Here is a 13,969-nt window from a genome sequence, read left to right as displayed (position 1 = left end):
TTTGTAACATTAAAGATCAATAAAACAGAGGTTAATTACTATTTTGGAAGAGCCTAAAATATAAATAATAAAAAAACGAAGGTGTGTTTTATTTACTATAATATGTATAATTAACTTAAACAAGCACGTGCGCAGAAATATCGATAGCTTTGTCGACAATTTTTCACACTACTATCGACTTCTGGTTCGATGATAATAATTGGACAAAACTATTTATTACTACTACTAATTTAAAGCAAAAAAATAGCTCAACCAGAAAGTTGGTACCCTGCAGATAAGCCGAACTCAACCAAAAGCTCAACCTGTCCTGAATTATTGCTTCTTTACCTTTTTATATACTCTAAGTGCATTCCACTAAACGTCCACAACGATTGCAACATCCTCTGTATCGTCCCACCCCACAGACATTTAAGTCTTATATATAAGTATAAGTATATGTCTGTGTCCCACCCAAGGCCCGTGGTCATCGCGAGCGATCGCTCGACGTTATAGATGAAGTCGCTGCTCACGACCACATCGTACCCCCTTGGCCCACAAAATATTGGTGGGGTTTGTGCCAAAACGTGGAGGGAATTCGAAAAAAAAAAACAACTTATAATGTCAAATTGTGAATGTCATTAGAACTTGATGAACTTTCCAAATTATCGTCTCTCATTCGTTTCGTCAAAGACGCAATGATAAATTTTACTCCAATCCAAGCGAAATATTTACTCAAAATCCACACAGCTGCACGTTTTTATCATGTCACCATATTGCAAGCACACAGCGCTCAAATATCCGTTTCACCTTTAAAATTCGCCTACAACGCCCGCGGTTATCTTAAATTTGGAAATTGGAATCTTATCTTAGTGGAATTTCAGCGGGAATGGTCGATGGCGTTATGGATAGTAAGTGGAACATAGCCTTTGTTTACGTTTACAAAGTTGTGTTTTCATTTGATTATTGAAATATTGACAAATGCCCCAAAAATTAAGTCAACATATGACCTTGGCCATTATCAATATTTATCGTAAAACGTTTTTTATGTAATATCGCAATATTAAAGTGAACAGTTATATCATTTTAACCAGTTTATTTAGTTAGCAAAATGATCGCAGGAATTTTCTTTAAATCAACAAAATCCCGTAAGTTATATTTTTATTATCCATTTTAAATATAAATTAAAAAAAAATAACTTGGTATTAAAAAGGTAAAAAAAAATTTGGTATGGTTCACTTCTAGCCCATGATAGCAGGTAAAATATTTATATTTACAGTACCTACAGATACACTTGCAGTAAGAATAAAATTAACTGAAGGAGGTGATCCTACTTATCACTATACATACTATCATAGTCTGATTAAAGCTCACTACAAATTTTCATGGCTTAGTTTTTTTATCTATCTCCTTCACGAATTATTATGGCCTGAGTTATATATTTGTAACTGTTGTAAAGAGGTCTAATTATATCTAGAGGTCTAATTGTATCTAGAGGTCTAAATATATTTTACCTTAAATTTCTTTAACTACCTCATTGTTAATACTTTCAATTATATAAAAAGTTCCATTGTTTTTTAATATTGTCTAGTAAAATTTAATTATTGGTATATTTTAATAAACTTAACTTTTATTTTTTTACAAACAGCAGTAAATAGTATTTATTAAATAAAAAATGGATGAAAAGTAAATTTGTAATTTGTTTTTTTTCAGTCAACCTCTCACAATGTATGAAAGTATTAGTTTCACAAAACCGCTCCTACACGAACAAGTTGAATGAACAACAGCTGGCTATTCAGGAATTAGCCAGAGACTATGCAAATACGTATCTTAAGCCAAGAGCTTCCAAACTTGATTTAGAAGGGAGATTCCCGTTTGATGAGGTAAGTTGAATAGATACTACAAACTTTTATTTTGTTCAAATTTTATTTTATACAATCTATGTGTACAATGTCTTTAATGTAATTTCAGTATATTGCAAATATGTTTCAAACTTTATTGTCATGTTCTTTTAATTGTATCAAAATTAGCTAATTTGACCAGCCATTAAGCCATCAGGCTTTGTAATAGACAACTGTAAAAAAAGAAAAACCTTTCAATTATTTATTTATAATGGCCAACAAGGTAGACTCTAATACATTCACAATAAATATTACCAGCGTACAAAAAGTTTGCGTGCTACCTCAATTGTTGGCACATATAGCTTACCTAGTCTTATATATAGAGGCCTATGTCCAGTAGTGGACTGCAAAAGGCTTATGTGATGATGATGATGATGATGGTACCTTACCTGACAGTATTTCGTTCAAAAACACATGAATTGGATATGGATACAACTATGAAAACAGTATGATGAAACTAAAATGATTAGAGCACAGTTAAAATTAATATGTTGAATACCTATATTACATTATATTATGAAGAAGAGATTACAAAGAAAATGTTATGAATTATATTCTGAAGTTTGCATGGTTATTTGTTTTAACCTGTTATAGCCTTATTTATTTTAAATTGCACTCTATATTTTTACTTTAACAAAGTTTTAATATAATTTATGTCAATTAATTCCCAAGCAGATAGTGAAAAAGTAATACTGATTTCATTTTTCTATTTGATATTAAATATGAATGGCCTCAATTCTTGTATCACTTCAGACATTCATAGATTTCTTTTAAATGACTTTGTGTCTTTTATATGACTTTATGACCTTTAGAGGTTAAAGATTTCATGGTCAAACAGTAAACTTCATATTTACATTTCTCTTAAGATACTTTGTAATGTGATGGTGTATTCCCTTTATCATACATTTTATCTTAAGTACCAGTGATAAATTTCTAAGTTGCCTTTTGTTCTTACTGTTGTAGTAATTTACATTACGAATATATCATTTTCGGAATAAAAAATTCTATTGTATATACAAGTGGGTAGATACAATAGTATAGGTTACGGCTTGGTATTCAAAAGTATAATAAATTCCCACAAACGATTATACAATTGCCAATTAATAAATAAAGTTCATATTAATTGGTCTTTACTGGGCAAATAATATTATTCATAATTCAGTACAAGATTATGTAAATGACAGATTTGTGTCAGTTGAGTAATATATCGACTTTTTTAAAACTCCTAAGTTTCTTGTCCATTTTTTTAGCAGGATCTACATTGCGAAGCGGTTGTATCTTCACATTACATTAAATTGAAGTGCTTTTGAAACTGGCTAAAATATAGATATTTTTGATTATACTAGTATTAACAATATTTATGCATTACAAGTAATTATAACATTTATCAACAGATAAAACATATCACAAACCTTGGTCTAATGGGAGCGTGCGTCGACGAGGAGTACGGAGGCCTCGGTCGAGACTACCTCTCGTTAGCCGTCGCCGTGGAGGAACTATCACGAGGTTGCGCAAGCACCGGCATGGTGGTCTCGATACATAACTTCCTCTACGCGAACCTGGTTAACGAGAAAGGTACTCCGGAACAGAAGGAAAGGTTCCTGGGGGATTACACTAAGGGCGCCATCGGATGCTTCGCGTTGAGTGAACCAGGTGTGTTGATTTTTGAAAGTGATTTTTTATGCTGTTGGAGATTTAGGTAAATTAAATAACGACTTGGATTTGATAAATAAATTTATTGTATCAAAAAAACATAATTTGAGAAACTTGAACGAATGATATATGAACTCAATTAATATATTAACATAGTAAAATAACGGTAGCAAGCGGTAAGGGGTTGTCCATTAATGTGACGTGAGGCTCGAAGGGAGGGGGCGGGGTTGGAACAACACCACGAAATATCACAAGGAGGGAGGGGGTTACATTAAGATATCACGTCTATTTATTTTTCGTTAAACGCGCGATTTCTAAACCAAAAAACAACCAACAAAAGTATCACAATGCTTAATTTTTCAAAATGTAATCAGATTATACTTCTATTTAAATACAATATTCTGAGAATTACAATTTACTTAGTAGAAAAAAATACACAAATTCTTGGTATTGGGGGTTAAAGCCTCACCAAATATCGTCAAAGGGGGTAGGGGGGTCCAAAAAGTTTTTAAAAAAATCTCACGTGATTAATGGACGACCCCTAAGCGGGCCCCATTTATATAGTAATAGTCAAATAATATGTTATTATACTTATTTATAACCGATAAATTTTTGCCAGACGTCATTGACAATATATGACGTCAATTGATAATCCAACAGATTTCAATCAGCGTTGTTATTTTATGCTTATGGTTTTATATTCTATTATGTTAAGTAAAAACGATTCATGTAAGTGCTATTCAAGTATTTTCTCATAATTCGTCTTTAAGAGATTATGTAAGAACATTGCTTAATTGTACTGTGTGGCTACGGTACGAAAGAATATAGCCACCCCCTCTCTTCCCATGGGTGTCGTAAGAGGCGACTAAGGGATAACACAGTTCCGCACCACCTTGGAACTTAAAAAGCCGACCGGTGGCGGGATAGCCATCCAACTGCTGGCTTTGAAATACACAGGCCGGAGACGGGCAGCAGCGTCTTCGGTGCGACAAAGCCAGTACTGCGGTCACCAACCCGCCTGCCCAGCGTGGTGACTATGGGCAAAACACATAAGTTCACGTTATTTTTGGCGTAAACTTGTGAAGGCCTATGTCCAGCAGTGGACTGCGATAAGCTGAAATTATTTGACAAATGTTTGCTGTTGTCGGGGCGTTTATCTTTGTGTATTGTCTGTGTTTTCAGACCCCAACACACACAACACAGGAAAAAATCTTACTGGGCTCCGTTGAGTTTGAGGCGCTTATTTATTTATCACTACGTTTTACTAACACACACTTTCGCGTTCTTTACAATATTATGTAGGTAGTACTTAAAAAGATTATAACAAAATTGTTACGTCCACCGAACACGTGGATGCGTGCGCGCTCTTCAGCGTTTCGATCGAGTCTATCGTGCGGCGGAGGGAGTAACTCAGAGCAGTGCCTAGGACTTGCGACCTAGGTGTATAGGTTTAAGGAGATCCCCTTTGAGATACGTATCAACGCTCACCTTCACTGCTCGAGTTATACGCCTCGCCTAGCCAAATTAATCGTAATAGATAACAATTAATTCGTTAAGCTACTAGCAGGATACAACAAGTGTATCGTGCCAAGCCAGAGCCAAGACTGCCTTAGCGGCGGTTGCACCGTTCGTTTCGTACACGTCAGAATAACTCGAGTAATATAATAAATGAGGGTAGATGACTATCGAAAGATGTGCTAGGTGGCGCGATCGTTGCATCTGTTATTTATAAATTCCTTTCTAATTGCGTATGACAGCGCTAGTGTTGACATATATATATACGGTCGGTCGGTACGGTAATATATGTATATATATATATATTCGCTTCAGCCTGTAATATTCCACTATTGGGCATAGGCCTCTTTCCCCATGTAGGAGAAGGATCAGAGCTTAATCCAAAACGCTGCACCAATGTGGGTTGGCGGATACATTCCCTACTATGAGTAACGATCGCTGCCAGGTGTACATGATAACAACCGGGGTCGACGGCTTAACGTGCTCTCCGAGGCACGGTGGGGAGACCCACAAGGACTGCACAAACACCCAGACCACGGCAAATACCTGTATGGCCAATACAAATGTTTGTCATGTGCGGGAATCGAACCCGCAATCGCCAGCGCAACAGTCACAATCCATGGATGTGACCGTTGCGCCAACGCGGCGTCTATATATATATTATGTATGTTCGGGGATAACTTCGTCGCTTTTGAACCGACTTTGATAATTCTTTTTTGTTGAAAAGGAGATATCCTAAGTGTGGTACCATAATAAGGAAACCAGGATCTGATGATGGGATCCCAGGGAAATCGAGGAAAACCCTCGAAAATCCGCATAAATTTTTACTGGGAAAGCTACAAACGAAATCCTTTGCTTTTTTATTGCATATTGCAATAAAAAAATATGCAATATCAAGATAGTCATCAAGTAGCTAGTAGCTACGAGACCATGATTTCTGGATTCTCGGACTGATGAAGTTTATCTACAGAGTTTTATTTTATATGTATCTATTATTACACAACTAATATTCGCATTTCGCATTATGCAAAGTGCAGTCTTCTTATCCGATCCTAATACGTGCAAGAAGAGTTTGGTTCTGAGAGCTAAATATGTTTAACATTTTTCTACAATAAAGATGCGGGCAGTGACGTAGCAAATATCAAAACGACGGCGAGACGAGATGGCGACTACTGGATCCTGAACGGCAAGAAGAGTTGGGTCTCGTCCGCCATTGAAGGGTCTGCGGCAGCTGTATTCGCGACCTTCGACCCTGAGCTCAAACACAAGGGATTGGCTTGTAAGTAGTTTTCGGACCTATTTCACAGATTGCTAGTAAACTTATCTGACGTGTAACGGTATCTAACAGATAAAGTTGTACGATATATTTTATGTAATATTATATACTAGCTACCCGCCCTGGCTTCGCACGGTTGCAAAAATTATCAGTGTTCGTCTACTATATTATTGGTGTATTATACATATAAACCTTCCTCTGTAATCCCTCTGTTTACTAAAGAAAACCGCATCAAAATCCGTTGCGTAGTTTTAAAGATCTAAACATACAGACAGGGGGAAGCGACTGTTTTATATGTAATGATGTACATTTGCAATACGCATTATATAATTATTTTACAAATGTACACACTATGCGTAAAACATGTAAAAAAACATTAAGGAATCAAAAGGCCCAAAGGCTTAGTGTACCTTTTGCTGATGAAGTCTAAGATTTACTTATGTATGGGATAATGTTATAATTACTTATAGCAACTAGTAAAAACCAAGAAAGAAGAAAGAACTTAGAAAAATAACAGTTGATTCGTATTCTCTTTAAATAAAAGTATAATAACATTATTTTCTTAGATTGAAACACACAATATTTCAATCGTACACGTATCGTAGTCAGTCACTTTAACAATAATCTTTGGTTTGAAAGTCAAATGTCATTATGACACGATTGAACCATTGTTTGAGTTTAAATGTAATGTATATACTTTGACTCTGTATTTTCTCCAGGTTTCCTCGTTCCTTTGGACGCGGAGGGGGTTTTTAGAGGAAAAAAGGAACATTTAATGGGCGTGAGGTGTGTAAATATTAATTTTTGTTTTCTAAATGATTTGTTGTCATATCTTATTGTATATCTTATTGTTTTATAAAACTTCCATTCGTTTATTGATTGTAGTAACTGACAACGATTTAAAAAAGTAATAATTACTTATTATCAAATTATAACTGCAATATAATAGCCTGGTCGAATTTCCTTATATAATTTTCTATAACTCACTATACTCTATAATAAATTAAAATACTAATGAACTATATATTAGAGAATGCATTTGGCCTGTAGTGGCATAACATTACATTGTTGTAAGCAGTATGGCGTTCAGTAGATATGATAAAATATCTTCGAGAAAACGTTTTAGAATGGTCTTGAGATTACTACAAATGTCATACGTGTATGGTATACAAGCATTAATAAACCTTCAGTAATAACATAATTGTTTCTATGTAGTAATACGGTACAGAAATTAATATTGATAATGTTACTCTTGCAGACGCACGTGAGTTAATTTTCTTAAATTCTTTCAATATAAACGCAACAGTCAAATATTAGCGATGGTTCGTGACAAAAATCTTAATATATATAAATCTCGTGTCACAATGTTTGTCCTCAATGGACTCCTAAACCACTTAACCGATTATAATAAAATTCGCACACCATGTGCAGTTCGATCCAACTTGAAAGATAGGCTATATTTTATTTTGATATACATATTATACTTCCCATGGGTACTTATAGGTTAAATATAGAAATAAGTTTGTTTTTTTTTCACCGTGTTAATGGTTTTGTGTTTCCTTTTTTTTTGTTTTTCACGTTTGTTAATTTAAATTTTAAACGGATGGATGGTCGTAATTGGCCTTTTTAATTATATTTAATCCTTGTTTGTTTTATAATTTTTTCTGTGCTGTGTACCATCCCTTGTATATAAATAAATAAATTAATTAATTATTATATTTAAGAAAAAAATAAAGAAGGCGGTACAAAGTTCGCCAGGTCAGCTAGTAGTTTATATTTTGTTTAGAGAATACGATATTATCAATTTGTAACTTTGTGTGTAACTTTTTTTTTGTTTTATCATATATCTAGTTATTTGCAGTAAAGCTTTATCTAATAATTATAGGATAATTGATTTTATTTAAAACTAGTTGAGCGCGCAACTTCGTCTGCGTGGAATTTCACAAAAAAAGTTATTGTTCAGTTCGCAGAGTTATAAAATAAATAAATTTCTACAATAGATGTAGCCTAAGTTACTCCTTATTACATCAGCTATCTGCCAGTGAAAGTCCCGGCAAAACCGGTCTAGTCGTTTCAGAGATTAGTCAGAACAAACAGACAGACAGACAAAAATTTAAAAAAATGTCATCTTAGCATATGTACCGTGTATAAATCCATTTGCATTTAGTAAAAAGCGGTTATTTTAATATTACAAATAGACACTCCAATTTTAGTTATTTGTATAGATTACATGAAAAGACTCGATTCGGTAATGAAGATATAATATAAAAAACAATGTATGTTACCATTAATTATAGAAAGGTGAAAAGGATTTTCTTCAGAAATTCTAATACATACAACGATGAATGTAAGCGTCTCCTATAGTCTACACACTAGGCTATATCATAATCGTAGCTAGGTCTACTGAATAAAGTACGATATCTATTCGTCTCTCCTATATATAAGAACTGATGTAGGGCACAGCAGGACATTTCCTGCTCAAAATCTGGAGCAGTCAACTGGGGTAGTATCTTAACTTTACAGAAGATCACAGCTAAATAATACTGTTTTCAAGCAGTGTTGTGTTCCTGTTGGTGAGAATGGTAACCAGAGCTCTTAGGGGGAACTGGGGATAGGGTCGGTAATGCGCTTGTAGACGTCTATAAGTTACGGTAATGGCTTACAATCAGGTGAGCCGTACGCTTGTTTGCCGACCTAATTATGTACCGGGCGGTAGGGGAATGGTTAGCCATAGAGAATTGTTGGGTAGGGGGGGGGGGTCATTTGGTGATCAAAGTGAAAAAAAATCATTAAAAAAATCCGTAACACTTTGCATATAGGTAAGTTAGCCTAAATAGATTCCAAATGATCCCCCCTACCCAACATCTATGGCTAACCATTCCCCTAACACCCGGTGTATGTATTTAAAAAAATACATATACATTTTGGCGCGTATTACCGACCGCGAGCAATGTGTGCGCGAGAAGGGGCGTGTAAAGCAGTCGCGGTGGTGTGCGCCAGGGCGGTGACGGCGTGCGACCTGCAGCTGGACGACGTGCGCGTGCCCGCCGCGTGCGCGCTGGGGCCCGCGGGCGCCGGCTTCCGCCTCGCCATGGAGCAGCTGGACCAGGGCCGCATCGGGATCGCCGCGCACGCCGTCGGTGAGCCGGGGCGTGCTGCTCTATATTTTTAACATTTTTATTGGTTAAGTGTACATTGTAAGCATAGATCAAGTAAAAAAAGGTAGATAACGCACCTAGAACAGAAAACTGAAGCCACTTTTTTAAAGATGTGTGAGTGAGTGAAGTGTTGACACCTTTTAAAAAAAGTCCCTAAAATTTTTATTAAACAATTAATTTAATATAGGTAAAATGGGTATGTGAAAATAAAAACCTGTTTTTGTTTTAAATAAATTTAATAAAAATAAAACAAAAAATCGGTAGAATAATAAAAAAAAATATTCGTAAGATAATCGTATGAATGGACACTTCCTATCCCCTCTGTTTATCTCTTTTCAGTTTGCAGTCGGTTTTTTTTTTAACTATTTTTCTTAAACCTAGAATCCTTTATGTTGTATAAGTTTTTTAAATTTTTGTCGCTTAGAACTCAGAGTCATCATTGTTTGCATTTTACTAATATGATGTAGTCTTATGTTCAAATATTTTTCAATCACTAATCGTATTAAATTGACTTTATGCGCATGGCCAGCATAATCGTAGTCATTTTTTCAGTCTTACAGCCGCTACCCATTCACCTCTTATTAAAATATTCGTTGGAAACCTAAAACCATGAAATTTGATAGTAAAATATGGGTACCTAGTTTACTCAAAAATTGTAAAAAGTTAAAACATAAAACAAGCGAGTTAATAATTCATAAATATATTTTGATTTTTTTATTTTCAATTTAGGTAACACATAAAATCACACGATAAAAAAAAAAACACAATAATGATGTCCACTTTCTGCTTAATTATTTTTCTATGATTGCCTACAATTTACTTACCCGCATTTTGGGCTAATGGAAATAAAAATTACTGGTAACACTCCCTCGGTACGTCATTTCGAGGCATAGAAATTATAAGTTCCTAATAACCTCAATATTATTTTGGAATAACAAAAAATATAAAGTTTTGTATGTATTTACGTGTGAAACGATATTTCTTCAGACTTTTTGTTCACTTTGGTATTGTTTTTGCACCATTTAACTACAAAAGAACGGCATTTTATAGGCAAAGTTACTGTACGAGGCCTCGTGAGATACTAACGAAAATGAGCGTAGTTTGATGCATATGTGTGCGTGAGCGCGTGTATTTACTTGAAGGAGCCGAGTTTTGTGGCTTCACTAACAACAAAGACCGCGCATTATCTACTTTTTTTTACTATATCTATGATTGTAAGTAGAACATAAGTGTACATATCGATGGCTCCTAAGTATACTGAGCCAACTAACAACTTTTGATAATTTAATTTTTTAAGATATTAATAACATTTACTTCATTTCCTGTCTACCTATGTAACAAAAAAATAAAGTTATTAAAAGTAGAGTTGACTCAGTATACTTAGGAGCCATCGATATATGGTAACTAGAAATAAGTGTACATATATGATAACTAGCAAATAAGTGTAAATATAGACGTAAAGAAGAAAAATAATAATGTTAGAAATTAGAAAGCAATTATGTGTATACTTCTGCATAAACAGTATTTAGTAAGGAAAAAAAAAACCGTCAGCGTCGGACCATGTCCTAGTTTTACTAGGCAGGACTGTTGATCTGTAGTATAAAAAGGAGAAAAATCGCCTGTGGTATTATAATGCATGCATGATAAACAAAGGCACGGGCATTTTGAGCCCGTGGATCAAAAATTTATAAATAAAAAAAAAAAAAAAAATTTATTGAGGTGGGGCATAGCGGGACATATACCACTCAAATTTATCGATGATCGATTAACACAAATAAAAAAATATAAGGGGCGCGTTAAAAATATAAATTCTTTCTTCAAGAAATTTTCAAGAATCGGTCATCAATTGACGATGTATACTTGTCAATTTATAGCAGCCGATCCAATCACAATAAAACTATAGAGTGTACTCAGTACCGAATAGAATATGCTATACTCTGTACGAATCTCCGGTTCCATTTATTTCTAACCATTCGTATATTAAAAGTCAATTTTTTTTACAATATATATTTGGCAAGTGACAATATCAGGGATTCACAGTGACTATAATTATAAAACTTCTTGAAGTCGGAAAGTCTCATTTTTATAGTTAAAGTAAATTGTCGTATATATTATTACATTTTCATTTTAACAGCAAATTTTGTGTATTAACAATGCATTCGAATTAAATCTGAAAAACAAAATTGTCAATTTATTTTAATTAAATTATATTTTGACAGGAATCGCTCAAGCCGCTCTCGATACAGCTATCAATTATGCTAAAGAAAGGGTCGCTTTTAATAAGAACCTCACGAGGCTACCTTCGGTCAAGGTAAGCACTGACTGTAAATGTTCTCGTACTTCAATCGCTTCACGGTAATTTAGCCCTGTGGAAATAATTACCTTTCTTTACTACTATTTCTTATATACATTCTTAGCTTAGTTTTATTTGTCTATATGTTTATGAGGTTAAAATGATTTTTTTTTTGTTTATCTCTTGATTAAAAATAGTATAAGTATTTAAAATCGCACAAACCCTTGTGTAACTTTAAGAGCCATTTCACAAAAATCGGTAACAATCCGCGAAATTGTAATATTTTGACGTCGTTAACCTCAATATTGGATGCAATAATGTAATTTATATTTTTGAAATATAATAGAGCAACCTTTATTGTAGTAACATAATGAATTTGAATTTTGATTTATATAAAACTATATGAAAAATATGGTAATATGTGGAATATGTTTTTGTTGATACATAATGCAGATTTTTTTTCATTTGTATCTTCGTTAATCCGTAATAAAATTTTAAAGTTACAAATATTTTACAAATAAGTACGATTTTAAAAGAGATATTTTTCTTAGAATAGTTATTAATTTTTATTATACATTAGAAAAAGATCAAGATGGTTTTTTTGGTTGTCACACTATACCAAGTAGCACAAAGATCGCGCGCCTCGTACGACTCGCGCGATGCGACCAAATTTACTTAAACTTGCAGAGCAAATAATTCTGAAATGGCTCTTAAAATTAAAATTTGTACCACCGGTTGTAAGAATGAGGAAGTGATATCGAAAATAGTACAATTAGTGTGAGTCAATTTATGAAAGTCGCTAATACTCTGTGTGCGTCCAGGACCGGCTGACGGACATGTGCATCCTGGTGGAGACGGCGCGGCTGCTGACGTACCGCGCGGCCACGGACGTGTCCACCAAGAACAGCTCCATGGCCAAGTACGTGGCCGGCCGCAACGCGACCGCCGTGGCCGACCACTGCGTGCAGATCCTGGGCGGCCGCGGCCTGTCCGTCAAGTACGACGCCGAGAGGCACTACAGGTACGCTTGACAATAGCCATCATGACATATGTTACGACATAGATGCATATTACATATATGACTAGCCCGTTGGCGCAGTTTGTAGTGACCCTGCTTTCTGCTCTGAGGGTTGTGGGTTCGATTCCCACCCCGAGTCTGAGTGTAATATAAATATTTATTTATATATTCATATATGTATTATTTATAAGTATGTTTATCGAAAAAAAAAAAATTATGTAGCTATATACCAGTCGGCTGTTACCTATAACACAAGCATTAAGTTGCTTACTTTAGGAACAGACGACTGTGTGTATATTGTGTAAATATTTATTTATTTATTTATTTATTTATTCGTTTTAGCTTATAACGTTAGTATTAGTATAGTAGTTGACTGAATAGATCAGAGCGTTGTCCAGAACACTCGTGTGCCTCTTACTGTATCTCCCTGCAATTTTGTTTCCAGGAAACTATCGTATAAGAGCCATTTTTGATTCTGGTTTTAAGCAGAATGATATTGTTTTGCATAAAAACAAATATTCCAATATCTTCCTTTTCGACTGTGAGACCGGCCTGAAGAAATTGGAAAATTTGCCTTTTTGTCCAATAAATTGTAACAGATCAACTGAGACGTAGTAAAATTCGCATTCTTAGTTAAATATTGTTGATATCACTTTTTTTAAATTAATCTATAGAGCGGGGTTGCTTGATTTTGCCCGGGTTCATAAATAGTTTGCGTTTTAATAAGTCGTTACGTGATGTATTTATAGCTTTATCAATAAAGATGCATGCTGAACCAGAAGGATTAGTTTAAAACTGATAGGGAATAATCCTGAGATTAACGCGCTAAAACAAACAAACTACCCCTTTGGTGATTGAACTGAACTACTGCGTCAAAGCGGCTTTAAAATGCCGTTTTATTAATGTAAAGCGTATTATTAATATTTGTTTGAAATGTATTTTTTATTTTTTAATAAAAACAGATATAATATAATGTGTATGTTGTCAACAGAGACGCAAGAGGTACGCAGATATACGGCGGTGTGACGGACATACAGAAGCGTCTCGTCGGTCACTACCTTCTCAAAGAGTACGACGCTCTATAATAGCTGAAAAATTGACTGTTAGCTAAAGCACATTGCAGATTTATATATATATATATATATATATATATATATATATATATATATAGTAAATTTT

The 13,969-nt window shown here is 34.4% G+C and overlaps 1 protein-coding gene across 1 annotated transcript; it reads left to right on the top strand.

Moving 5' to 3' along the window:
- The first annotated feature begins 914 nt into the window (after positions 1-914).
- Positions 915-13,940, top strand: LOC123657284 (short-chain specific acyl-CoA dehydrogenase, mitochondrial-like). Its single transcript, XM_045592863.1, has 9 exons — positions 915-1,124; positions 1,690-1,859; positions 3,272-3,530; positions 6,163-6,324; positions 7,041-7,100; positions 9,300-9,461; positions 11,699-11,790; positions 12,594-12,793; positions 13,782-13,940. The coding sequence occupies exons 1-9, from the start codon at positions 1,088-1,090 to the stop codon at positions 13,873-13,875; spliced, it is 1,236 nt and encodes a 411-aa protein (XP_045448819.1). The 5' UTR covers positions 915-1,087; the 3' UTR covers positions 13,876-13,940.
- The last annotated feature ends 29 nt before the right edge of the window (positions 13,941-13,969 follow it).

This window comes from Melitaea cinxia, chromosome 10 (genome assembly GCF_905220565.1).
Source record: "Melitaea cinxia chromosome 10, ilMelCinx1.1, whole genome shotgun sequence".
NCBI classification, from domain to species: Eukaryota; Metazoa; Arthropoda; class Insecta; order Lepidoptera; family Nymphalidae; genus Melitaea; species Melitaea cinxia.
The sequence above is the reverse complement of the archived record's forward strand: the minus strand, read 5'-3'. Positions and strand labels throughout refer to the sequence as shown.

Excerpts from the sequence above, each read along its gene's own strand:
- LOC123657284 (XM_045592863.1), top strand. The coding sequence starts at position 1,088 with ATGATCGCAGGAATTTTCTTTAAATCAACAAAATCCC. Across the intron at positions 1,860-3,271 it reads GGAGATTCCCGTTTGATGAG|ATAAAACATATCACAAACCT; the intron begins GTAAGTTGAATA and ends ATTTATCAACAG. Across the intron at positions 9,462-11,698 it reads GATCGCCGCGCACGCCGTCG|GAATCGCTCAAGCCGCTCTC; the intron begins GTGAGCCGGGGC and ends ATATTTTGACAG.